Source organism: Callospermophilus lateralis, chromosome 4 (genome assembly GCF_048772815.1).
Source record: "Callospermophilus lateralis isolate mCalLat2 chromosome 4, mCalLat2.hap1, whole genome shotgun sequence".
Classification (NCBI taxonomy): Eukaryota; Metazoa; Chordata; class Mammalia; order Rodentia; family Sciuridae; genus Callospermophilus; species Callospermophilus lateralis.
The window spans coordinates 108,789,346-108,816,736 of record NC_135308.1 but is presented as its reverse complement, the minus strand read 5'-3'; the positions used below and the strand labels follow the sequence as shown (position 1 = coordinate 108,816,736).

Genomic DNA, 27,391 nt, shown 5'->3' with positions numbered 1-27,391 from the left:
ATGAATCTTTTTAAAGTGTTTTGCCCTATTTTTAATCTCTTGCTAATATTTTTACATTATAGGGGAACATACATTTTATGTTCTAACCAAGTGGAAAAAAGTATTGGCAATGAAAACCACACTGTACCCACAGAATTCATTCTAGTAGGGCTATCAGGTGACCCAGAGCTTCAGGTTGTGATTTTCACCTGTTTAATTATCACATATATATTGAGTGTCGCTGGAAATCTGACAATCATCACTCTCACTTTGGTGGACTCCCATCTACAGACTCCTTTGTATTTCTTCCTCAGGAACTTCTCTGTATTAGAAATCACCTTTACAACTGTCTGTATCCCTAGATTCCTGGGCATAATTATTATTAAAGACAAAAGAATTTCATATAATGATTGCATGTCTCAGCTGTTTTTCTCCATCTTCTTGGGTACAACTGAATTTTACCTTCTAATGACCATGTCTTATGATCACTATGTAGCCATCTGCAAACCCCTGCATTATACTACCATCATGAACAAGAGAGTTTGCATATTGCTTGTCTTTTGTGCTTGGCTGGCAGAATTCTTAAACATCTTCCCACCAGTTATTATTTTTCTCCAGTTAGATTACTGTGGCTCCAATGTCATTGATCACTTTGCTTGTGACTACTTCACTTTATTGAACTTGTCCTGCTCAGACAAATGGCTCCTAGAGGTGATTGAACTTTACTCTGCAGTAGTGATTCTGCTTTCCACTTTGGCATTAATAATTCTATCCTACATTTTCATCATGAGGACAATATTGAAACTTTCTTCTGCCAGTCAGAGAAAACAGGCATTTTCTACATGTTCTTCTCACATGATTGTCATTTCCATCTCTTATGGAAGTTGCATATTCATTTATCTTAATCCCTCTGCAAGAGAAAGAGCATCATTATCCAAAGGAGTTGCTATTCTCAATACTTCTGTTGCTGCCATGATGAATCCATTTATATACTCTCTGAGGAATCAGCAAGTGAAACAAGCCTTTAAGAACACCATCCAGAAAGTGATGCTTCTCTCTGGTAAATGAAAGTATTAGTAATGATAGAAAAATAAATTTGTTTTAGATGTTTTTACTATGCATAACCTCTCAACTAGTGGGAATACTGCTTCTCTGAGAGTGATAGAGGACACCTACACAGCTGTTCTCCTGCAAAAATCACCAGTGCGGTGCTTCCATGAAGGGCTCTGGGCCTCAGCATTAGAGCAGGACTTCTGACTCCCCACACCCAATACCCAACTGCTAGCCCACACAGAGTTTCCGAGAGCCTTAGCAGGATCACCACATCAGCACTGCCACAGAACTCCCAGATGCCACTCCACTCCTTCCGCAGTCTGGCTGGGCACAAAATAATTGAGCCACCACAAAGCCTTATAGATTGAAACAGCAACTCTTTATTCCCGAACTCTCACCAGCACTCTACACGCACGTTCTGGGAAAAATACACTCCCTCCACCAGGCTCTGCATACCAATTCTCTCAGAACCCCTTGAGAACTCAATGGGAACTCCAGGAGTGGGCACCTGAGGCAGCAGGATATGCCCAAATCCCAGCAGGATCCGCCCTAAACCTGGAGCCACCCTATTCCAGCAGGATCCGCCCTAAACCTGGAGCCACCCTATTCCAGCAGGATCCACCCTAAACCTGGAGCCACCCTATTCCCAGCAGGATCCACCCTAAACCTGGAGCCACCCTAATCCCTGATCAGGGTCACCTTTCAAACCAAAATGCCATGCGTCATGCCTACTTGGCTGTGGCTCTCAGCACACTCCCATGCAGGACACTCAGCTGCTACCCACTCATAGGGGTACCACTCCCCTGTGGTCCTCGTCTACAAATGTAGCAGCCTTCATCATATAAGTAGCTACTGCCATAGTCCCCTACATATGGTAGTCTGCCTGTACCAGGGGACATTCCACAAGCTCTGAAGACAGCTCTGAAGACAGCACACCAAGCTCATCTGTGAACATATTGCACAACACCATCGCCCAGCTCCCACCACTGACCAGACACTTGGCACTGGAAACAGCCCACCTCCATCTTGGGTCACATTTCTCACCATCTTTGGTGACGCAGCTCCCAAATTGGAACAGTAACAGACCAACACAAAACAGCTCTCAGAGGAGTGCACAGTGTTACCAGGGTGCCACCCACAGGGGCCCCAGTGAGAGAGGCCCCTTAACTGGGAACCACTAAGGGAGAAGGAGAGGGTGCAACAGTTTGGAGACTAACAGAGAGACCAGGAACTGGGAAATCCTCAGGCAAGATAGGCAGAAAGAACAGGGTGCTCAAGTCATACGAGTGGACCCCCAAAAAAGACCCTTGAGCTGCAGTCTCTCTTCAGGGACTGACAGGTGCCACACCTCACTTCTAGGTGCCCTGCACCAAAACCAGCCTTCCCACCCTGGTTATCTTCAGCATCCTGAGGGCGAGATACCAGCTAACAACAGACAATCCCACCTATTAAATGACAAGGAAAGCAGGAAAGATACTAATCTCCAACCAAAACAATTAACAATCCTGGTTTCTTCCTTTAAGATTTTTTTTTTTTCTCTTTTTCTTCACCCCCCTCTATTCTCCCACCCTAACATCCCCAGCATATGTGAAACCAAGTACTTTGCATGAATTAGTATTTTGAGGACTGGGGCATCTGAATAGTATATTATACTTGTGTTGTATATGTCATTTTCCCCCTCCAATTTTTACTATTTTAACATTCTTTATTTTTCTTAATACATATGTGTATTTGTTTTATGCACTCTGCTGTCTTCCCACTTACTTGTTTACCCCAAATTACTTTCTGACTATTCTCCTGCTACTAAACCTATTCATTAGATTTTCCTTTCACACTTCCTAAGATATACTAACCTTATACCTTCATATCTTGCCTCCTCAGCATATCATTCTACTCCTCACCCCCAGTTCATTGTCCACCATCAGAAACTGTAAACCCTTTTACAAACCTACTGATTATATTATAGATAATAATAAAATTAAGCGTTTCTGTACATTGTGACCAAACTGTAAATGTCTTAATAGCAACAAATTGTTTATAGGTGGTGTATTGTTCATATTGGAATTTTTTTGTCCTTCCCAATACAGGAGAGGTATTGGAACCCTATAAGCACTTTAAGTCTATAGGGTAATAATAATAATAATAATAATAATAATAATAATACCTTGAACTCATAGTGCTAGAAGAGAAGACACACAAGCAACATGAAGAGACAAGAAAGTGCCCCAAACAAATCTAAATGCCACATTACTAGCACAATGAAAGAAATGACAGAGAAGGAGTTTTGGATGTACATAATTAGAATATTCTGTGAATTCAAGGATGATATAAGAGAGAAAATACAGGCAGCAAAAGATCCTTTTGACAAAGACCTTCATAAACAAATACAGGAAGCAAATGATTACTTCAGTAGGAGATACAAGTCAAAAAAAAAAAAAAAACAAAAAAAAAAAACAGAAAGATTCCTTGGAGATCCATGAATGGAACCACCATTTGAGCCAGCTATCCCTATCTTCGGACTATACCCAAAGGACTTAAAAACAGCATACTACAGGGACACAGCCACATCAATGTTTATAGCAACACAATTCACAACGGCTAAACTGTGAAGCCAAACTAGATTTTCTTCAGTGGATGAATGGATAAAAAAAATGTGGCATATATTTACTCAGCATTAAAAGATGATAAAATCATGGCATTTGCAGGTAAATGGATGGTATTGGATAAGATAATGTTAAGTAAAGTTAGCCAATCCCCCAAAAACAAATACTGAATGTTTTATCTGATATAAGGAGGCTGAATCATAGTGGAGTATGGAAGGGGAACATGGGAGGAATAGAAGAATTCTAGATAGGGGAAAGGGGTGGGAAGGAAAGGAAGAGGGCAGGGGATTAGCAAGGTCGGTGGAATGTGTTGGACATCATTATTTAAAGTACATGTATGAAGACTCAAATTGGGTGTCAACATACTTTATATATAAACAGATATGAAAAATTGTGGTATATATGTGTAAAAGAATTGTAATGGAAAAAAGTATACATATAAAGGCATGAATTGGTGTGAACATACTCTATATACAAAGATATGAAAAATTGTACACTATATGTGTAATAACAACTGTAATGGATTCCACTGTCATGTATTTTTTTAAATAAAATCAATAAAACAAAACAAAACAAAAACCCCAATAAACCAAATTAAATTAAAAGTTCAATTGAAAGTATTACCAACAGAGTAGACCACTTGGATGAAAGCACCTCAGACAATAAAGACAAAATATATAATCTTGAAAAGTGTATAGACCACACAGTGAAAATGGTAAGAAACCATGAGCAGAATATTCAACAAATATGGGATAGCATAAAAAGACTGAATTTAAGAGTTATTGGGATAGAGAAAGGCATAGAGTTTCAAACCAAAGGAATGAACAATCTATTCAATGAAATAATATCAGAAAACTTTTCAAACAAGAATGAATTGGAAAACCAAATCCAAAAAGCTTATAGGACACCAAATACACAAACTCACAACAGATCCACACCAAGGCACATTATAATGAAAAAATATATAAGGGAAATGAATGGCATTAGAGAAGATCATGCTAAGTGAAGTTAGCCAATCCCAAAAAAACAAATGCCAAATGTCTTCTCTGATATAAGGGGGGGGGGGGTGGTGACTCAAAATGGTGTTGGGAGGGAGAGCAAGGGAGGAAGATTACTCTAGATAGGGAATATTGGTGGGAGGTAAAGGGAAGAAGAAGGGGAATAGCATGGATGGTGAAAGGAGACTCTCATCATTATACAAAATATATGTATGAAGATGTGAATTTGGTGTCAACATACCTTATATATAATCAGACATATGATAAATTATGGTATAATGGTGTATTAAGAATCATAATGCAAAAATAAATAAATAAATAAATAAATAAATAAATAAATAACAAACAAAAAGAGCCCATGAGAAAAAGGAATCAGATTACATATAGAGAAAAACAATTAGGATAATGGCACTTTGAAACACACACTCTGAAAAGTAAAAGGTCCTGAAAAAACATATATCAAGCTCTGAAAGAAAATGGATGCCAACCAAGAACCCAGCAAAATTAAGCTTTAGATTCACTGATACAAAAAAATTCAAGTTAAATAACAAAAATGTCTGGGAGTACAAATCATGTCTCAATAATAACCCTGACTGTTAATGGCCTAAACTCATCAATCAAAGACATAGGCTAGCAGATTAGATTTTTTAAAGGACTCAACTATATGCTGCCTCCAGGAGACTTATAGAAAAAAACATACACATATCGAATGTGCAAGGTTGGGAAAAATCATACTGCTCACATGGACTGTGGAAGAAAGCAGGTGTTTCTATCCTCATATCAAAAAGCAGATTTCAAACCAAGGTTAATCAAAAGGGATAAAGATGGACATTGCATACTGCTCAAGGGAACCATTCACCAAGACATAACAATTGTAAATATATATGCCCCAAACAATGGAGCATCTATGTTCATCAAATTCTTCTCAAGTTCAAAAGTCAAATTGACCAAAACACAATAATCTCGTGTAGTTTTAACACACCTCTCTCACCATTGGATAGATCTTTCGAACAAAAGCTGAACTAAGAAAGTGTAGAACTCAATAATACAATCAACAACTTAGACTTAACTGACACATAGAGAATATTTCATCCTTTAACACGCGAATATACTTTCTTTTCAGCAGCACATGAATCCTTCCGTAAAATAGACCATACAATATGCCACAAAGCAACTATTAGCAAATACAAAAAGTAGAGATACTACCCTGCATTTTATCAGACCATAATGGAATGAAATTAGAAATCAATGACAAAATAAAAAGTAAAAATTACTCCAACACCTGGAGACTAAATAATATGCTACTAAATGAACAATCAATTGCAAAAGTTATCAAGGAGGAGATTAAAAAATTCTTAGAGGAAAATGAGAACTCTGACAAAACATATTGAAATCTCTGGGACACTACGAAGGTAGTATTAAGAGGAAAGTTCATTGCTACACAAATAATTCCTTGGAATAGTTGAAGGCTCTGAAAATTACATGCACCTTATTAAATATCAAAATTGTATAAATGCTCATAATTTTATCAGTCTTATTTAATATTGGCAAATGAATACAATCCATTGAATTTTCATAAGTTTTTTTTTACATTAAAAGCATGGTATTCCACCCTTAATTCTTGAATATAGATCCTCTGCTAGTAGAATTTATTTAAGTATTTTCTCTGGTCTTTGGAGACTTTCTATAGAAATTTAAATTTTTTTATGCTCTCATAAACCCCTTCTGTACCTCTTAATGTCTTCCCTCCCACCCCCTCTCACATTGCTTCACAGCTTTAATCAGTAGCAAAAAAAAAAAAAAAAAAAAAAGCGAGTGTTGGTATTATTATTATTATTCAAAAAATGTTACATTAATAGCAAGTTTAAGAAAGAAATAGATGCACAATAAACTTAAAACAAGTTTAAAAACAGCATTCATACTTTTGCACCGTATAAAAATAATGTGAAATATATTCATAAAATAAAGGTCTCCCATATCAGTAAGTAATTGAAATTCCTTCAATAGAAACCCAAACTTGTTTATTTAATGAGAAGGTAGTTTGTCACCTCAGGGTGTTTTGGAAAACTCCTGCTTATAATCACAAACTTTGAGGAGGTAAGAGTGACATTACTAGAGCAGGAGTAAAGTAGCTTGGAAGGAGGATAAAAGAAATCTTAGAAAAATGTGTTTTCTTTAAATTCATATATCAAGGAAACATAGTTTCCTTTCTGTCTTTTGTTTTAAACTTATTCAGTATAAGAAATTTGGATCAAGTATGTAAGATTACTTTGTAATGTTGGGAAATACCTCTTGTAAAAGAACGATAAAACCTAAGTTTACTGTCCAGGCTGGCACAGAGCATAAAACAGGGAACTGCACCTGAAGGCAGCATTTGATTCAACAACAAACTCAACATTAATTACTAGATCAATGTTTCTTTTAAATTGACTATACCTAAGCTAGTCACTAGAAAACGTTGAAAAATAGCCTTGAAAACCCTGTCCTAACTTTCAAGAATACACAAAATAATGCAATTCGCAAAAGATTTCAGTACAGTCTAAGGTTTAGGGGGGATGTGTATTAGGTTCTAATGGCAAGTGCACAATCAGTATTATACCTAATGTGATGGAAAGAGGGATTTGGGGTATCATTACAACATGTTACTTAAAATTCTAGTTATACTGTGTGCATATATGTGTAAGCGAGTGTGTATTTGTCTGCAAGCTTCACAATTCCTTCCAGAAAGATTAATATTAATGAGGCTCTGAGAAGCAAACTGGGCCATGTATACCAATGCTGAAATGCCATGAAAAACGGCCTAATATGCAATGACCAAATCCCGGATGAGGATGCCACAAAGCTAAGGAATCCCTTACCTAATAGAGATAGGTCTGGCATAATCAGGTAGTTTCTACTCTGTTGTTCTTATCCAATCTTCTTTGTATTAAATATATATATTATTATTTATTAGGCAGAGAATATAGTTCAGTTAGGGCTGAGGATATAGCTCAGTTTGTAGAGTGCTTGCCTTGCATCTTGAATGCACAAGGCACTAGGTTCTAATCCCAGCACCACACAAAAAACAAACAAACAAACAAATAAAAACCCTCTATTTATCTAAGACATAGACTTTTGTACAGGACAACCACCTAATGCCAAAGGGTTCTGGCTCAATGGTTAAGGAACATTTTATGCATAGAATGAAGTCTCTACAGTTTTCATTAATTGTTAAATATATTTCCAAATCCTTCATGTATATTAACTAAATTAACACTCCCAAACAACCTTTGAAATTGATTTGTTACAGGAGAAAAAATTATTTTTTTTCTAGATACAGAAACTGAGCACATGGAATAATTAATTTTCTGACCTAGAAAATGGAATGGATTCAAAACTTTATGTCCTCATTCTTTTCTATGAAAATATCTATGGCACTATGGATAGAAGTCAGGGGTGCTTTATCAGTGAACTATCCACAGTCCTTTTTATTTTTTTTAAATTTTTTTTATTTTGATACTGGGGACTGAACCCAGGTTCAGTTAGCCACTGAGCCACATACCTAGGGCATTTTATTTTTTATTTTGAGACAGGATCTTGATAAGTGCTGAGGCTGACTTTGAATTTGTGATCCTCCTGTGTGAGCCTGCTGAGTTTCTGGGATTACAGGCATGTGTCAGTGTATTCTTTTTAAAAAATGAAAGCATAAAATTATAATTTTTAAAGAATAAATAATGAAAACAAATTTTCTCAAGATATGCTATTATATTTCTTTAAATGAGGATATCCTCAAATATGAACAATAATAATAACATTTATCATTTTAACTAGAAAGAAAACTAGGTAGAATTGGCACAAAGGTCATAAAACAACACTTAGGTCCACCAAAATATTATAAAATTTTGCAAGAGATTCACTTGATATAAACCTCAGACTCCAGCCTTCCAGGGTACATTGCTTTTTACTTCTTCTCCCCTCTGTCTCTGACACTCTAGGTCACTCATGGCAATGGCTTCAGTATTTCTGACGTCCAGTGGGTTAATACTAGGAGTGGAAAAGCTGATAAGTGGCAGTAAAAGTTGATAGATAGCAAAGGACAAAGCACTCACATTATAAAAACAATGCATCCTTCATATTTTTAATAACTCTGAATGGAATTTACTGTTTTATTTGCTTATTATAGTTGCACATAGTAGTTGGGTTTATTCTGCAAGAAATGTGTTTCATTCCACTTGAGTCCCCAGTGTCCCTTCTCCCTTTCCCTCCCCTCCTCCCTCCCCCATTCTCCTTCCTCTACTGGTCTTTCTTTCGCTCATTATTTATTTATTATTGATTTATACTTCATAGATATATGTAAAGGTGGAATTCACTGTGGTATATTTATACATGTACATAGTGTAATTTTGTCAAATTCATTATTTCCTCCCGTTTCCTACTCCTCTTCCCTCTTTCTCTCTATTCCACTGATTTTCCCTTTGTCTTTATGACCTCTTACCTTTTTCCCTTAATTTTCTCTAGCTTCTGCATACGAAAAAACACCCAATACTTGATTGTCTAAGTCTGTATTATGTCACTTAGGTTGGTGTTGTCTATTTACATTGATTTACTGGCAAATGCCATAATTTCTTTTCTTTTTTTTTTTTTTTTTTAAAGCAAGAGGGAGAGAGGCAGAGAGAGGGAGAGAGGCAGAGAGAGAATTTTTTTATATTTATTTTTTAGTTTTTTTGGCGGACACAACATCTTTGTTTGTATGTGGTGCTAAGGATCGAACCCGGGCCGCACGCATGCCAGGTGAGCGCGCTACCGCTTGAGCCACATCCCCAGCCCATTTCTTTTTTTTTATGGATGAGTAAATTTCAAGTGTTTATAGATCACATTTTCTTAATTTTTTCTATTGTTTACCAGGGCTGCTTCTATAACATGGTATTGTGAATTGCACTGTTAAAAAAAACTGATGTGACAATACTGCTATAGTATGCTGATTTTAGTTCTTTTAGTTAAATACCAAGGAGTGGGATAGCTGGTTCATATGGTGGCTTCATTCCCGGTCTTTTGAGGAATCCTCATGCTGCTTTCCAAAGTAGTTGTACTAATTTGCATCCCCATCAACAAAGTATGAGGGTACCTTTCCCCCCACATCCTCACCAGCATTTATTATTATTTGGATTCTTGATAATTGCCATTCTGACAAGAGTAAGATGAAATCTTCTTGTAGTTTTGATTTTCATTTTCTCAATCACTATAGTTTTTAAATAACTTTTTAATATGTTGACCATTTGTGTTTCTTCTTTTGAGAAATGTCCATCTAGATTTTTTGCCAATTTATTGATTATTTTATTTTATTTTTGTGTTAAATATAATGAGTTCTTTATATATTCTAGATATTAATCCCTTATCAGGCGAGAATCTGACAAAGATTTTCTCCTATTCTTTAGGCTCTCTGTTCATGCTCTTAATCATTTCTTTTGCTATGCAGAAGCTTTTAGCTTGAATTCATTCCACATATTTATTTTTGGTTTTATTTTTTGAGTTTTAGGGATTTTGTTAAGGAAGTTGGTGGCTGCACAAATATGTTGGATTGTTAACCCTATGTTCTCTTTTAGCAAGTTGCAGAATTTTTGGTCTAATTCCAAATTAGGTCTTTTATCCACTTTGATTTAACTTTTCTGCAGGGTAAGAGATTGATATCTAGTTTCATTCTTCTCTATATGGATACACAGTTTTCCCAGCACCATTTGTGAAACAGGTTATCTTTTCTCCAGCATGTGTATTTGGGCACCTTTGTCAACTGTCAGCCAGCATAAGTGTATGGGTTTATTGCTGTGTCTTTAAGTCTATTTAATTGACCTTCATTTATATTTTGATGCCAATATCATAATGTTTTCATTGATATAGTTCTATAGTGTCATTTGAGATTAAGTATTGTGATGCTTCCAGCTACCCACCCTCTTTTCTTGTTCAGGATTTCTTTGACTGTTCTAGGTCTCTAATTCTTCCAAATGAATTCCAGGAGTGTTTTTCTAGTTCTGTAAAAAATGCAATGGTTATTTTGACAGAGGTTGCATTGCAATGAATCTGTATATTATTTTTGCAGTATGGCCATTTGGGCAATATTAATTTTGCACATCCAAGAACTTAGAAGCTCTTTCCATCATCTAACATCTTCTTAGAGTTTTTCCTCATCATTCTACAATTTTCATTGTAGAGATCTTTCATCACCTTGGTTAGGTTAGTTCCAATTTTGTTTGTTTATATGATTTGGAGAGGTGGGTTTTTTTGTTTTGTTTGCTTTTTATGTTACTGCGACTGAATAGTTTTCATAATTTCTTAGGAGAATTAACATTTGACTATACTTAAGCTATAGATTTATGAATTTTGTATTGTATTTTGCTATTTGGGAAATTTATTAGCTCTAGAATCTTCTGGAAGAGTATTTTTTTTTGGGGGGGGTTCTAGATACAGGATCATATAGTGAGCAAACAGATAAGTTGACTTCATTTACTATTTGTAGCCATTTAATTCCCTTCTCTTGACTGATTGCTCTGACAAGAGTTTCAGGAAATACACTGAATAGGATTTGGAAGATTGGACAACCTTGTCAGGTTCCTGATTTTAGAAAAAAAATTATTTCAGTTTTCTCCATTCAGTAGAAAGTTGGTTTTGGGTTTTCCATACATAGCCTATACAAAATTGAGTTAAGTTTCTTCTCTACCTAGTTTCACTAGCATTTAAAACATAAATGGGTGCTGGATTTTACCAAAGGTCTTTTCTGCAACTATTTATGTGATTGTATAATTCTTGTCCTTTTAAAAAGGAGATATCTACACAGATAGGAGCAGTGACAAAAGCGATTTTATTTGGAAAAAAACTGTTGAAGAAACATTTCTGAAATGTTAAATATAATAATGGGAATCAGAAAACTCTGGCTACAAACCCTTGCCAAATATTGCAATCTTTGTAAAACCCAGAATTTTTATCTTTATAAATGCATTTTATTCATAAATATGCATTAGACAGACATATTAATGTAATTCAGTATGATTTTCTATACATGCATATAGTTTGCGTTGATCATGTCTAACCATCTTTCTTCCATTCTCCCCCTCAAGCCCTACCATTTCCATTTCCCCTTTCTAATCACTATAAATCAGTATTCTACTTTCAGGTCCAGTTTTTTTTTTTTTTTTTTACTTTCCACACATGAGAGAGAACATGTGATGCATGACTTTCTGTTATCTGGATTATTTCACTTAACATATGTCCTCCAATTCCATTTATTTTGCTGCAAAGATTTTATATTTCTTCATGGCTGAATACTGCTCCATTATAAGTATGCCACATTTTCTTTGTCCATTCATCTACAGATGAGCACCTAGGTTGAATCTATATTCACTCTGTGAATAGCGCCACAAAGACAAGGGTACATGGGTATTTCTTTGGTATGCTGACCTCATTTCCCTTAATTATACCCCCAGAGAGGAAAAGCTGGATCATCTAGTAGTTCTGTTTTAATGTTTTGAGAACCACCCTGCTGTTCTCCCTAGTGGCATTATTAATTTATATTCTGACTTAAAATGTATTTGAGTCCTTTCTCTACATATTCACTAGAATATCTGTGGAGCAGGGCTTTTTTATCTGCTTCTTTTGTTAAAAATAACCATTTTAATGATGTGAGGTGGCATCTCATTGAAGTTTTAATACAAAACTATTTCTTAATATGCCACAACTAAGGTTTTTCACTGTAAACAGGAGGAAATTAAAGGATAATTGTCATTCTTAGGTGGCTTTCCATTTCTTCTGAAGGTGGAAATGATACAATATTTCAGAATAATCCAGATCCAAACTTGGATATTTATTAATTCTCATGTTCTTTTTCTTTGTGCTTTCTTCTCTAGGTTTGACAAAAGGAAAAGTAAGCAAAAAAAAAAAAGTAAGAAAGAAAGAAAAAGAAAAAGAAAGAAACCAAACAGAATTAATAAAGTTTATCCTCCTGGGACTGTCACAGGATCCCAGACTCCAGGAGGTAATATTCGTCTTTTCTCTTTCTCACCTACATGCTCGGCATTCCTGGAAACCTGACCATCATCATCCTTACCCTGCTGGATCCCCATCTTCAGATTCACATGTATTTTTTTTTTTCAGGAATTTCTCTCTATTGGTAGTTTCATTCACAACTGTCAGTATACCCAAGTTCCTAGGTACCATTATTCCAAGAGATAAAACCATTTGATTTAATGGTTATATAGCTCAGTTATTTTTTTTGTTATTTTCTTGGGAGTCATAGAATTATGCCACCTGACTGCCATGTCCTATGGTCACAACATTGCCATGTGCAAGCCTGTGCATTACATGACCATCATGAATGACAAGTCTGCACAATGCTTTTCTTTGCTTGCTGGCTTGTCTCATTCTTATTTGTCTTCCTCGTGCTCATGTTGCTGCTACAGCTTGATTATTGTAGGTCTAATATCATTGGTCATTTTACCTGTGATTATTTCTGCTTATTCCACTTTCTTGTTCAAACATAAGAATCTTAGAGGTGATGGTGTTTGCTTATGCTCTGTTTACTCTAATGGTCACTTTGGCATTGATATTTTTGTCCTACATATATATCATCAGAACAATTTTGAAGATTCCTTTTACTACTCAGAGGACAAAGGCTTTTTCCACGTGTTCTTCCCACATGATTGTCATTTCCATCATTATGACAGCTCCATTTTTATATACATTAAACCCTCAGAAAGAGAGAGAGTGTCTTTGAGTAAGGAAGTGGCTGTACTAAAATTCTCAGTGCTTCCTATGTTGAATCCTTTTATTTACAGCGTAAGGAATCAGCAGGTCTATCAAGGCTTCATGAACATGGCAAGGAAGATTGTGTTTTTCAAAAGTAGATGAAAAGATCTGGTGTCTTGAGGTAAAGGCATATTGATGGGTAATTAAAATATGAAAGAGTGAAATTTGAGTATCTAACTCAAATCAGTGTTGCTCTCCGTCTCATTCTTGTACATTCGTTCTTTTTTTTTTTTCTCTAACAGTTTACGGGCACATTTGTTTAATATATTTCTCACCCAAATAGAATTAGTTTTCTTCTGTTTTGCTGATATGCTACTCTTCCAACAGTTTTTGATTACATCTTCTTAAATAATAAGTATTTTACCAAAAAATGTATTTTATGTTTTGCTCAGGAAAAGACATTATCCTCAGATATAGGAGGTGTGTTTTAATTACTGTATATTGAAAATATAATTTTGTGATTTTTTACTTTTTACAAAAATTCTCTTCAGTGTTTTGCAATTTCTCTAGGAAATATTTTAAATGTTATATAATTGAATTAAAATGTAATTACTTTTTTTCATTTAAAAGCTGGGATTGAACTGGAAATATTATTCAGTTATACCACTTCTTGACATTTATTCAAAGACTTAAAATTCACATTCTATAGCCATATATATATATATATATATATATATATATATATATATATGCCCATACTTATTGTAGTGCTATTCACAATAGCATGTTATGAAACCAGGCTTTGTGTCCAAGATGTCAAGTTATGGAACAAGCCTCAATGTCCAGATGGGTGTATAAAGATCATCTGGTATAAATACATAGTGACATTTATTTAGCCATAGAGAAAAAAGAAATGATTCCATTTGCAGGAAAACTGATAGAGAACATTATGTTAAGCAAAATAAGCCAGACTAAAGAAAGTTAAGTATCTTGTTTCTCTCAGAAGAAAGAAAGAAAGAATCTAGAAAGAAAGAGAGAGAAAAAAAAGAAAGCAATCTCATGAAAATAGAATAGAGGTTTGTAGGGCAGAAGAATGGGATGAGAGGATGAAAGTGGGAAGAGTAAGAAAGAGATAGTTGAGAATTAAACTGATAAAATCATGTAGGTGTAGTGGTATGACCCTGTCACAAGTAATCTTGCTAAATGTGTAAATACTAAACACCAATAATAAAATAAAAGGGACTGGGAATATGTCTCCATGATAGAGCAGTTACCTTTGTTGAGGTTTTATTAATTTTGTATTGTCATCATTAACAAAAATAAATTTTTACTTATTCTGTTTATAATACATTGTCTCTATATAACTTATGTGGATAGGTGTCTGTCATTTTTCTCAGCTGCTATTTCAAATACATCTAAAACAGTTCTTGATATAAACTTTGTATTAAATAAAGAAACAAGTAAAAACAAACTTTGTATTGTTTATATACAGAGGGAAACTAAAGACAGATTACTAAAAACAATGAAAATGAAAATAGCAATATACCATTTGTGATTTAGAACAGGTATAACCTTAAATCATAGTTGGAATGGAAATCTTTCTTCACTAGTAGCCATTTTACAGGTATATATCCAGTTGTTCGTGTTATCAAGAATCTTACAATTAGCCATATACAAGATTTTACTCTGACTCATGTACAGTAGTTTGTAATGTATTGTGTAGTCAAGCATTTCAAAAGACAAATTAAAGTATCTGGAGCTTGAATGAGTCTTGCAATGGACCTAGATTATTTAGGTGTTTGTGTTCCATGTGACTTTTCAGCAAAGTACCCACGTGAAGAGAAGATATATAATAAATAAGAGGATATGATGACTTATTTTGCAAACAATGTTGTTACCCTGAATCATTCATCTAAATACTTAATAATGGACTCATGAAAAATTTGGCTATGAGAGCAAAGATTAAATTTAAATATGAGTTACCCAGAGAACAAACTGCTAATAGCAGAGACCAATGCTTATACAGCTCATATGCTAGAGGAAGAAACCAGAAACCTGACAGCAAATTATTATTTTTACACACACCCCACACTGCCTTCATGAAGGAGCTTACCATTTGCACTCAGTGGAAGAGATACTTATTCAAAATATGCATTTGTTTTTGTTTCTCACAGTGTTTTTGCCAGCAACACCATCTTTAGTTTACCATTTTCTTTCATTACTGTCACAAGGAGCTACATAAAATTGATACAGAGAAAGGAAATCATTTTACACTATAAGAGATTAGGCAGAGCTATGATGACTACTCTTCCTCATTTGTGAGAAATATGGCTTCTAATTTAACATCTGGAGAGTCTAGGACATACCTTGGATCACCAAGGATCTTTCTGATAAGAACACACATCATGATAATTAGAATCGGACAAATGTGGCAGATAGAGTGAGCATCTATGCAAGGAAGGACATGATTACTCAAGAAGGAGCTGTAGGTCACCACATAACCTCCAACAAAATAACTGGTTAAAGAAAAATAGTCTATATATATAATATTTTAAATATTATATGTAATTCAAACAAATAAAAAGATGTATATCCAGGATATATAAAGAACTATCAAAACCCACCAAAAAAAAAAAAAAAAAAGTTTACGTGGCTAAATATCTGAATACTCAACTTTACCAAAACCAATACACAAATGGCAACTAAGCCTTGTAAATTATGCTCAATATCATTGATCTCCAGGAAAACTAAAATAAAGTGCCAATGGATTCCTGTAGGTAATAGAATTATTAATATTTCAAAATATAAACTTAAAAATGAAATGCTAAAGAAGAAGTGGAACAAGAAAGACTCACATATAGTAGATAGGAAAAATAATGGTACAATTGCTATTTCTTGTGATGTTAAATACACATGTAACAACAAAAAAACCCTCAGCAGTATCACTCCTAGTTATTTTAACAAGTTTAATGAAAATTTACATTTACACAAACACATCTCTGTTAATACACATATTATCTTTAGTCATAATTACTATAAGCTGGCAATCACCCTAATAAACTTAAAAGTAAACTTTTTTTTCACATTAGAAGATAAAATAAAGAAGATTATAAACACAAAGAAAAAAAGAATTAGTTAATATGCTATGGACAAAATTTACCCATAGTGTTTTCTTTTTCTTTCACTCCTTATTTATAGTTGTAAACATTTGTTTTCATAATTTTTCTTTTTGGTAGTATAAAATAAAGACCAATACTATGTATTCATATATTTCCTTTCCTTCACTATGCATATCACTAACTCAGATAAATAGTATCCCTTCATTCACTTGGGCAAAATATGATCCCAGTGTTAAATTTCAAAATTAACTAAAGCTAAGATAGTTACATAGGTCTTATCATTAGTAAACTCTCAAACAATAGGTTTAAGACAATTTTCAATCTTTAATGGCATTATTTTTAAAAGCTATATTAAAATATTCATTTACTTCTTGAGTAAATTGTATACTTATGGTTTAGTTACAATGTTCTGTCAGTCTTATGCATGTGTCTATAATCCCTTATAGAAAATACTAATAATAGCACAAGAGTTAATAACAAGAATCAACAAATGGAACTTACTTAAACTAAAAAGTTTTTTCTCAGCAAGAGAAACAATAAGAGAGGTAAACAGGGAGCCTACATCATGGGAACAAATTTTTACTCCTCACACTTCAGATAGAGCCTAATATCCAGAGTATAGAAGAACTCAAAAAATTAGACAATAATATAACAAATAACCCAATCAACAAATGGACCAAGGACCTGAACAGACACTTCTCAGAGGAGGACATACAATCAATCAACAAGTACATGAAAAAATGCTCACCATTTCTAGCAGTCAGAGAAATGCAAATCAAAACCACCCAAAGATACCATCTCACTCCAGTAAGATTGGCACCCATTAGGAAGTCAAACAACAATAAGTGCTGGCGAGGATGTGGGGAAAAGGGTACTCTTGTACATTGCTGGTGGGACTGCAAATTGGTGTGGCCAATTTGGAAAGCACTATGGAGATTCCTGGGAAAGCTGGGAATGGAACCACCATTTGATCCAGCTATTGCCCTTCTTGGATTATTCCCTGAATACCTTAAAAGAGTGTACTACAGGGATACTGACACATCAATGTTCATAGCAGCACAATTCACAATAGCTAGACTGTGGAACCAACCCAGATGCCCTTCAATAGATGAATGGATAAAAAAATGTGGCATTTATACACCATGGAGTATTACGCAGCACTAAAAAAATGACAAAATTATGGAATTTGCAAGGAAATGGATGGCATTAGAGCAGATTATGCTTAGTGAAGCTAGCCAATCCCTAAAAAACAAATACCAAATGTCTTCTTTGATATAATGAGAGCAACTAAGAACAGAGCAGTGAGGAAGAGCAGGAAGAAAAGATTAACATTAAACAGAGACATGAGGTGGTAGGGAAAGGGAGGGGAAAGGGAGAGAAAAGGGAAATTGCATGGAAATGGAGGGAGATCCTCATTGCTATACAAAATTACATATAAGAGGTTGTGAGGGAAATGGGAAAATAAACAAGGATAGAAATGAATTACAGTAGATGGGGTAGAGAGAGAAGATGGGAGGGGAGGGGAGGGGGGATAGTAGAGGATAGGAAAGGTAGCAGAATACAACAGTTACTAATAGGGCATTATGTAAAATTGTGGATGTGTAACTGATGTGATTCTGCAATCTGTATTTGGGGTAAAAATGGGAGTTCATAACCCACTTGAATCTAATGTATGAAATATGATATGTCAAGAGCTTTGTAATGTTTTGAACAACCAATAAAAAAAAGAAAATACTAATATAAAGGAAGGTTCTGCTAAAATTTGTGAAAGCACATAAACTGTTACATTCATGAGAGATATGTTATGGTTTAAAATCAATATTCTATGCCTGGATTTTCAATACTACACTGGTTTTGAAATGCACTTCAACAATTCAGGTCTACCTGGAAACTATGAAGATGACCTTCTTTGAAAACAGGACTTTGCATATATCAAGTTAAGATGAAATCAGTCCTATACATTAAGGCCATTTCCCACATATCATTTAATTACAAGTATTTTATAATGTATATTTTTAAATGATTCTGGCCTACAGACATCATATAATTATTCTTCCAATGATATTTTTAACTAAACATGAGCATGTTTAAGACATATTACTCAAGTTATTGATTTTGATCATTGATAAATTTCCATGATGTGCATAGAGTTTAATACAGGTGTTCTTCTATTTGATAGTTTCTTTCTTCCTTCTACACTCTGTATTTCTTACCTCCTTTTTTTTAATCATAGAAATCTTTAAGTATATATGTGTGTGTGTGCGTGTTGTGTATACTTATTTTTAGTTGTAGTTGGACACAATACATTTTTTTAATTATCTATTTTTATGTGGTGATGAAGATCAAACCCAGGGCCTCATACATGCCAGGCAAGCGCTCTACCACTGAGTCACAATCACAGCCCTAATCATAGCAATCTTATGTATTAAATAATTTCATTTCTCCCCATAGAAACAATAATCAATCCAAATTTTGATTGAGTTTTATTTAGTTGATACATGGAGCCCTGAGTTAAATATCAACTAAATAAAACTCTAACAATAATGATGTAAAAGGAGTCTTTTCAGTTAAAACCAGTGTATAATAACCTGGGGAGGAATATTGTTTGCATTGGACTTGGATAAGTAACTCTGAGATTTTTAAGTAATATAAAAATTCTTACTTATTTCAGTAAGAGTAAAAAAAAATTAAATTTAATTCAACACTTAATAAATATACCAAATAATTACTAAATGAATAAATGGTAATAATGATAATGATAACCAGATTTCTATTTTATCAGTCAGAGAAACTGTAAAAGCTTAAAGGTAATCTTATATCTTTTATGATATAGAATAATGGAGATTGCTTTAGGCCATTCTAAACCATCACAATGAGTGCTTAATTTTTCCCTAAAATAGAAAAAGTCATGCATTCACAGTTTTGTCTGTTGCTAGACTGTTAATCTCTATTACTCTGTCCTTATGTTTCTTCTCCTTGTGAAATCATAGATTATGAAGAAAATGGATATTTTTCTAAGCCCTCCTAAAATTTGATTTCAGACCACTATCATCCATGTATTTCATTTGAAATTGAATACTAATTTGGACTATTATTTAACACATGGGGTCTGAGAACACCAGTCTCCATGGTACCTTTTGTTTACCTATTCAACTAATCCCCCTGAGTTCATTGTAAATAAGGAAGACAAAATTAAGGCCCACCTGAATAGCATTGTTTCTGCTCAGAAGGTCACATCATCCATCTTGTCCATCAGGCTTGGGAAGACACTCCAATTAACCTTCACTGTAACCTAACTTATGTCAAGTATCAAGATAATACTTGTTTAAATGGCATGGGTAAGATAACCTGGGACACTCCATCCTTTGAATATTTGGGTCAATGTATGCAAGTGGATTAATGTGTGCTATCTTGTGAAAACTGTAGAGGGGCTCTTGAAATTGACCTTTAATAAATATCTTGGATGATTGGTTACAAATATAAAGTGACAGAGTAAAAGCAGATTAAAAACTGTTGAAAAATTCTGACATACACATTTTTAGACAAATTAATAAGTCATTAGAAATATCATTGACTAAACCAGTCATATTTACCAAAAAGTAAAGTATTTTTTTAGAATATAATTTTTCTTTAATAAAACATACTTGTATTTATGCAACCATTTTCTGTTATACACATTGTATATAATTAAAATGAAACCACACAAATTCTATGAAATATATAAATGAAAGACAATTTCAAAAATTCTGTCAGTCAATAATATCATGTAATACTTTTGTTCATTATAGCATGAATATTTAGTCACTGATAGGAATATATGATTTGTGTGTGTATGTCTCTGTGTTTATGTGTCTAGATATCAGGTTGCAACCATTTATACCATAGTCAATGCCAGAAATTTAGAAATAATGAGATCCAAAATAACAACTTCATAGTTTTTAAGATAGAGCAGATAAGCTTTATATTTTACTTTTGCTCAATATGAATTTTATGGAGTGTAGCACCCATCATATAAAAGTAGAAGACAAAAATCTGTTTATCATATGAGAATAAAGAGAGCAGATAATGAAAAGTTGGAATATATGCCTCCCAGAACATTTATAGATAAAAATTGGGGTACAATTGATTCAACTATTAAACCAGTTCACTGATCCTGAAGAAATGTTTTTCTGTTCTAGAGCACTGATAACTATGGAAAACATAGAAACGAAAAGAGAAATTCAGACGTAGGCAATTTGTCTGGATACTTAATTATTTTTAAAATGAACTTATGTGAAAATATATCTGAAAAAAATAAATAACTTTTAAAATGAACAAACAAATTTTGTATAACACCAAGAGTGCTATGAGATGCAAAAGAAAATAGTTTTTTCCCCTCAAATATTACCTTGAATATTGAAATATCCCATTCATCATCCACAAAAAAAGAAATAATGTGGGAAAGTGCTTTGTGGTTTGGAAAAGAAGACAAATAGGAGTGTCTCCAGTTTAGAAAAGTAAAATTGGTGAAAATTTAAATTTAAGTATGGCTTTATATAACAGAGACCATTTTTTAAAAAATAATTTTAGTTGTAAATGGGTTTTTTATTTTATTTTATTTATTTATTTATTCATTTATATGTGGTGCTAAGGATTGAACCCAGGGCCACACTCATGCCATGTAAGCACTCTACCACTGAACCACATCTCCTGCCATACCAGAGGCCATTTTAACAGATTGGTAGTTGTCATGCAATACAAACTTTGGACTTAGACTGGTGGCTTCCTCCCATTCATTAGACATCTCCATATATTATTATCATGGACACATTGCTTTGGATGACTGACTTATCCTGATAGTTTGTAGTGGTTTGAATGCAGGAGGAGAAATAAATTCGTTAAACTATAAAATATTTTTTAATGAAGAGGAAAGCAACATCAAAACGTACTGTGTTACACAGAGAGTGAGTTCTCAAGTGTTTTTGTTTGTTTGTTTTTGAAAAGATTTTACTCTAAAAATTTTTATTATTTTTTCTTTGTTTTCAATGAATATATTGAAATATTCAAAAGACAGAGATTTATACTAAAATTGTGAAAATATAATAAAGAAAACAAAGGAATAACTAATATTTGTGATAACAGATTTTAAAAAGTATTTTGTGTCAATGTACTAAAAAATAATTTTTCTCTAAAACAACAAATAGGAATTGTTTTAAAATTATATGTGTTTACATGATATTCTGTTTTGTATATGTTTAAGGTGTATAATCATGTTTTCATATATAAATATATAAATAAATATATATGCTTAGTAAAATGATTACTAAGTCAAGTTTGTTTGTTTTCTTATCACAAGAGCACCTAAAATTTGCTCCCAAATCACATTTTTAGGATACAATATAGTATTAACTATAGTACCAATATTAGTTCTCTAGTCTTATGTATTCTTCATACCCCCAAATCTGTAACTTTTGAAGATATTACAATATATATTTTAAATATACCATAATATAAAAGTATTTATACATATATACATCTACACAAACAATGGAATATTATTCAGCTTTATAACAAAGATACTTCCTCATTGGTATTTGTGACATCATGGATAATCCTGAAGGACATTATTCTAAGTGAAATAAGCCAGACACCGAAAAAAAATTTTCTTTCTGTTTCTTTATTAGGATAGTAGTTTTCTTATTTCTTCACATACTTTACAATTAACCTAGAGGACACCTTGATAAAGAGAAAAAACATAATGAGAAATTCCACTGCAGTGACAGATTTCATTCTTCTTGGACTGACAAAGGACCCACGATGGCAGGTTGTACTTTTCGTGTTTCTTCTTGTTACCTACATGCTAAGTGTGACGGGAACCTGATCATTATCATCCTCACCCTTTCAGATCCTCATCTGCAGACTCCCATGTATTTCTTCCTTTGGAACTTCTCCTTCCTAGAAATATGGTTCACTTCTGTCTGCATCCCCAGATTCCTTGTCACTATTGTGACAGGAGACAGAACTATTTCTTACAACGGTTGTGTGGATCAGTTATTTTTTTTTTTTTCATCTTCTTGGGAGTGACAGAATTTTACCTCCTGGCTGCTATGTCCTATGATCACTACGTGGCCATCTGCAAACCTCTTCATTACACGACCATCATGAGCAGCAGAGTCTGCATCCTTCTTGTCTTCAGCTCATGGCTTGCAGGATTCCTGATCATCTTTCCACCAATCTTCCTTCTGCTGAAGTTGGATTTTTGTGCCTCCAATATAATTTATCATTTTATCTGTGACTCTTCCCCAATTCTGCAGCTTTCTTGCACAAACACTTTCTAGAACTCATGGCGTTCTTTTAGCTGTGGTAACACTCATGGTCACCTTAACATTAGTTATTCTCTCCTACACAAATATCATCTGGACAATTCTGAAAATTCCTTCTACAAATTAAAGGAAAAAAGCCTTTTCCACTTGTTCCTCCCACATGATAGTTGTCTCCCTTTCTTATGGCAGCTGCATCTTCATGAACATTCAGCCCTCTGCAAGGGAGAGGGTGACATTAAGCAAAGGAGTAGCTGTGCTCAACACTTCAGAGGCTCCTCTCCTGAAATCCTTCATATATACACTAAGAAATCAGTAAGTAAAGCAGGTCTTCAAGAGCATGGACCAGAGGATGGTATTTTCTGCAAGTTAATGAGTGTGATTATGTGGGAAAATGGACCTCTTGAGGCAAAACTGAATGAAAAATTACCTATAAATTCTTTCTGAACACCTCATTTTGCTTCTTTGCTTAGACATATTTGTATATCACCAACACCTCTTGTCCCAGTTAGCCTAAAAACAGAGACTTAACTATTTTAAGGTAATATATAGAACACTTGATTTTGCACCTGTGTAGTTAAATTTTAGGTAAATCAATAATCCCTACTGTTTCTCATATCAAATCAAGAAAGATTGAGAATTTACTCCTAAAATCATTTTCTTATGAGCAGTTTGTGTTGACTGTTCATGTCCTCAGTAAGGCCTCCAATTAGCAGCCGGCTGTCAGTAACACATCTTTGGGAGAGTCAGTGTTAGACATTAATTTTAAACTGTGAAGGGATTCATCAACCCTAACCCTAGAATTGTTTAATGGTCAGCCTTATGCTCTAAGGTGAAATATTATTGCAAAATATTGTAAAACAATAAAATTCTGATTGCTGAGGTTTTATGAAAAATACATCAGACAAACATTGGTGGTCATTTTTTATAGACTCAATAAATTATTTATAATAATTTTTATTATTTATACTGTAATATTTCATTAAAAAGTCTTCCTTCAAGCATACAGAAATTGTATGTATGTAGCATTCACTGTCTCATGCTGTTTTTGTAATCATGGGACAATGTCACATTATTGTCTGCATAATTCAAAAACACATACATAGTCAATTGATTTTCATTAGTGAATAATCATATTGGAAGTTGATTCTAGCAAAGTTAAATGGTTGATAAGGATGAAAATTTCTTAACATTATCTCACACTAGAACTTCCTTATTTCACATTTCCATAAAACATTGCTGATGTTCTAGATAATAAAAATACTCAACAAAGCAACATTCATATACTGAACATTGAATCACTTGAAATTACAAGTGGTGATTGGCTAAAAAAAATTATAATTATTAAGATCTGTCACTAGGGATCTAACTAGTAGATCACTTGCCTAGCATGCCTGAGGACCCGGGTTTAATCACCCTTACTGCAAGAAAAACGTGAGAAAAACATGAGAGATTATCATCCATGAGGTCTAAGTAAGAATTATACAACCAGACAATTTTGGAAGAGTCTTAATTGTATGTGTGTCTGTATATGTACACTTACTTGGAAAGGTGAAACAAATATAGAGATAATTTAATTAGAGTAGAAAAAGAGGATAGGAGTTATTTTTTAACCTTGCATGACATTTTTTTTGTCTTGTTTTCTACTTAATTAAATTCCTCTAAGTTAAGAATAAATGACCTAATATTTTTCTTTCTTTATTTTTTTCATTATTGCTTTATTGATACCAGGGATGAAACCCAAGGGCACTTAAACACTGAGCCACATCTCCAGTCCTTTTTATTCTTTATTTTGAGACAGGGTCTCACTAAGATGCTGAGGCTGACTTTGAACTTGTGATCCTCCTGCTGCTGGGATTATAGGCCTGTGCCACCACAGCCATCAATATTTTTCTAAAATAATCTACTTATTTATGTGTCTATAAAAGTAAACCACATTTGTCGTCTTCTTCTTCTTCTTCTTCTTCTTCTTCTTCTTCTTCTTCTTCTTCTTCTTCTTCTTCTTCTTCTTCTTCTTCTTCTTCTTCTTCTAGGACCAACTTGATAACTCAGGAATGGTGGTGGTATTTTCCAGTTCTGTGTATCTACTTTCTATATTATATTTATGCTTTCATAAAAATTATTTTTCTTTATCTCTAATCCACACAATGCTAAGGGAACTGTTTAGGTACAGTCATTTAATAATGCTAACTTCAACATCTTCCAAAATTAAAATAATTAATATCATTCAATCTTTGAGGAGAGTGGCAGAAATGTGTGAATAATTGTAAAGAATCTCAAAGAAAGGAGACACAGAGACAAAATGCAGGGCAGGGGAGGTGGCAGTGTGGCCCTTTGTCAGAGCAGCCACATTTTTTCATAACAATAGGTTACATTAGGTCATTTGTACCATAACCACATTATTGTTTAGAATATCAGTAAGGTTGCTTATTCTGCACTTACATTTCATAGTTACAATATGTAATGTTAAGAGGTTTGTGCAGTTTTCAACAAGGTCCATTCTCTAAAGTTACTTTTAGGCGGGCAGCTCCAGGAGAACCAGAGCATGGAAAAGCATTGCAGTTATCAAGCAAGCAAGTTCCTTTATTCCCAAGAGTTATGTGCCTAAGATTAAGGTTGAAGCTGATAAGAATCTAGCATGGAGGGCATTACCATAGAAACTGGGCATCCTATGCCTTTGCACAGAAACTTTCCAAGGCACCAAGCATGCTACAGCCATCAGGGACCTCAATCCCAAACACAGAACCCCTACGGCTCCCCTTTCTTGTTTTTGTTTTGTTTTGTTTTATTTTCTTTTAAGGCGTTTGGTTGAATAATGTGTGTTTCCTTCTTAATGTTGGTGGAGGCAAAAAAAAATAGGGTAGGTATTGACAATAGCAAATACAACATAACAATTCCAGTATTAGTAAACATCCAGCTATGAATAAGTGCTTGACCTAAGCAAAGTTAGGTAACCATGAAGTTAGCCAATCCAAAAAGTCTAAACCTTCATCACCTTGTCGGATCTTATCAATGATATCATTAAAGTAATTTAACTCCTTTGAAATACAATTACTATTATCACTTAAGTTAAAGCAACACATATTATTAAACTCTTGACATCCTTTATGATGTAATAATAACAAATAATCAATTGCAGCCCAATTGTCAAATATGGTTTGATGATGTTGTTTTTGTTCTTCATGAAGCATATTAATTGACACAGAGGTAGAATTAAAATTATTTGCCATAGCACAGCCCAGTTTTATGCTGGTTTTGTAAGCCCTAACAGCTAGTCCAGGGATACCCACTAAGGACAATGTCAAAGTGACAAATTTTGTCTTAGAGAGAAGGCTCTCTGAATCATCACAGTTTTTATCAAGGGGAATAGCCCTTTTATGAATCCATTATGCAGGATGGTGGCCTGTTAAATCCTGTAGGGATGGTAAGAACACAATTAGCCTGTTAAGACATTAACAATGGGTACCATGAGACATTTTTGTAGGTATATAACAACTTTAGCCAAGTGAACCCAGATAGTATAATGGGTTTTAGAAGTCAAGGAGTCTGACTGTACTGAATTTCCATAGCTGGGGTACAACAACTGAACAACATTATTGTTAAGACCAAACCATTTACAAAGTTCTGTGTGAGTTTGGCAATCAAAGCAGAAACTACGTTTTCTGGAGGACATTTTAACCCCATTTGAGCCAACAGCTGTTGATCTGATGTTGTTAATGATTTTGTATTTCCCCACTGGAAGTCACTGGAAGTCTAGTAGCTTGGGATCCTCTTTCAGTGTATCTTCTCTTTAGAGGAAAGTGAACTTTGTCCTTTTGTTTGGTGATATTCTCTTTATCCACAATAAAACAAAACTTGGGGATCAGGTTGTGAAGTCCCTTAAGTCCAATTATAATTGATATGTCTCATGCATCATGCTGAATCCAAACTGGACATTGATTTATCAATGAAAAACATGAAGAAAGGAGTAAGGATGAAAAGAAGGGAAATGGGTAACCTCCATTCGTCAAAGTGTATAAGAAAGTGGAACTTGTGGATTTACAGATTTTTACATAGGGTCCCGAAAGGTGAGAACAGTTGTTGACTATAGCATGAGCCTGTTGAGAAGAGATGGAAAACAGCTCAATTGGTAGAGCATGGGATCCTTAATCCCAGGGTCATGGGTTCATGCCCCACGTTGGGTGTCAGTTGTAAACAATCTCAAAGAAAGGAGACACAGAGACAAGGTGCAAGGGCAGGGAAGGTGGCAGAGTGGCCCTTTGTCCAAGCAGCCACTATAACAATAGGTTACATTAGGTCATGAGTACCATACCCACATTATTGTTTAGAGTGTCAGTAAGGTTGCTTATTCTGCAGTCATATTTCATAGTTAAAATATGCAATGTTAGGAGGTTTGTGCAGTTCTCAAGAAGACCCATTGTCTGAAGTTACTGTTAAGTGGGCAGCTCCAGGAGAACCAGAGCTTGGTGAAACATTGTAGTTATCAAGCAAGCAAGTGTCTTTATTCCCAGGAGTTATGTGTCTAAGATTAAGGTCAAAGCTGATAAGACTCTAATATGGAGAGTATTACCATAGCAACCAGGCCACCTATGCCTTTGCACAGAAACTTTCCCAGGCACCAAGCATGC

General features: G+C 34.2%; 1 protein-coding gene and 1 pseudogene across 1 annotated transcript; both read left to right on the top strand.

The window, feature by feature from the left end:
- On the top strand, nucleotides 1–1,047 carry LOC143398484 (olfactory receptor 6C3-like). Its single transcript, XM_076855390.1, has one exon. It carries the CDS (start codon nucleotides 1–3, stop codon nucleotides 1,045–1,047), a length of 1,047 nt encoding a protein of 348 aa, XP_076711505.1.
- Nucleotides 1,048–22,201: 21,154 nt separating this feature from the next.
- Nucleotides 22,202–23,136, top strand: LOC143398483 (olfactory receptor 6C75-like; annotated as a pseudogene).
- The last annotated feature ends 4,255 nt before the right edge of the window (nucleotides 23,137–27,391 follow it).

What these genes read in the sequence shown, in the direction of transcription:
- LOC143398484 (XM_076855390.1), top strand. Translation starts at nt 1, where the DNA reads ATGAATCTTTTTAAAGTGTTTTGCCCTATTTTTAATCTCTTGCTAATA.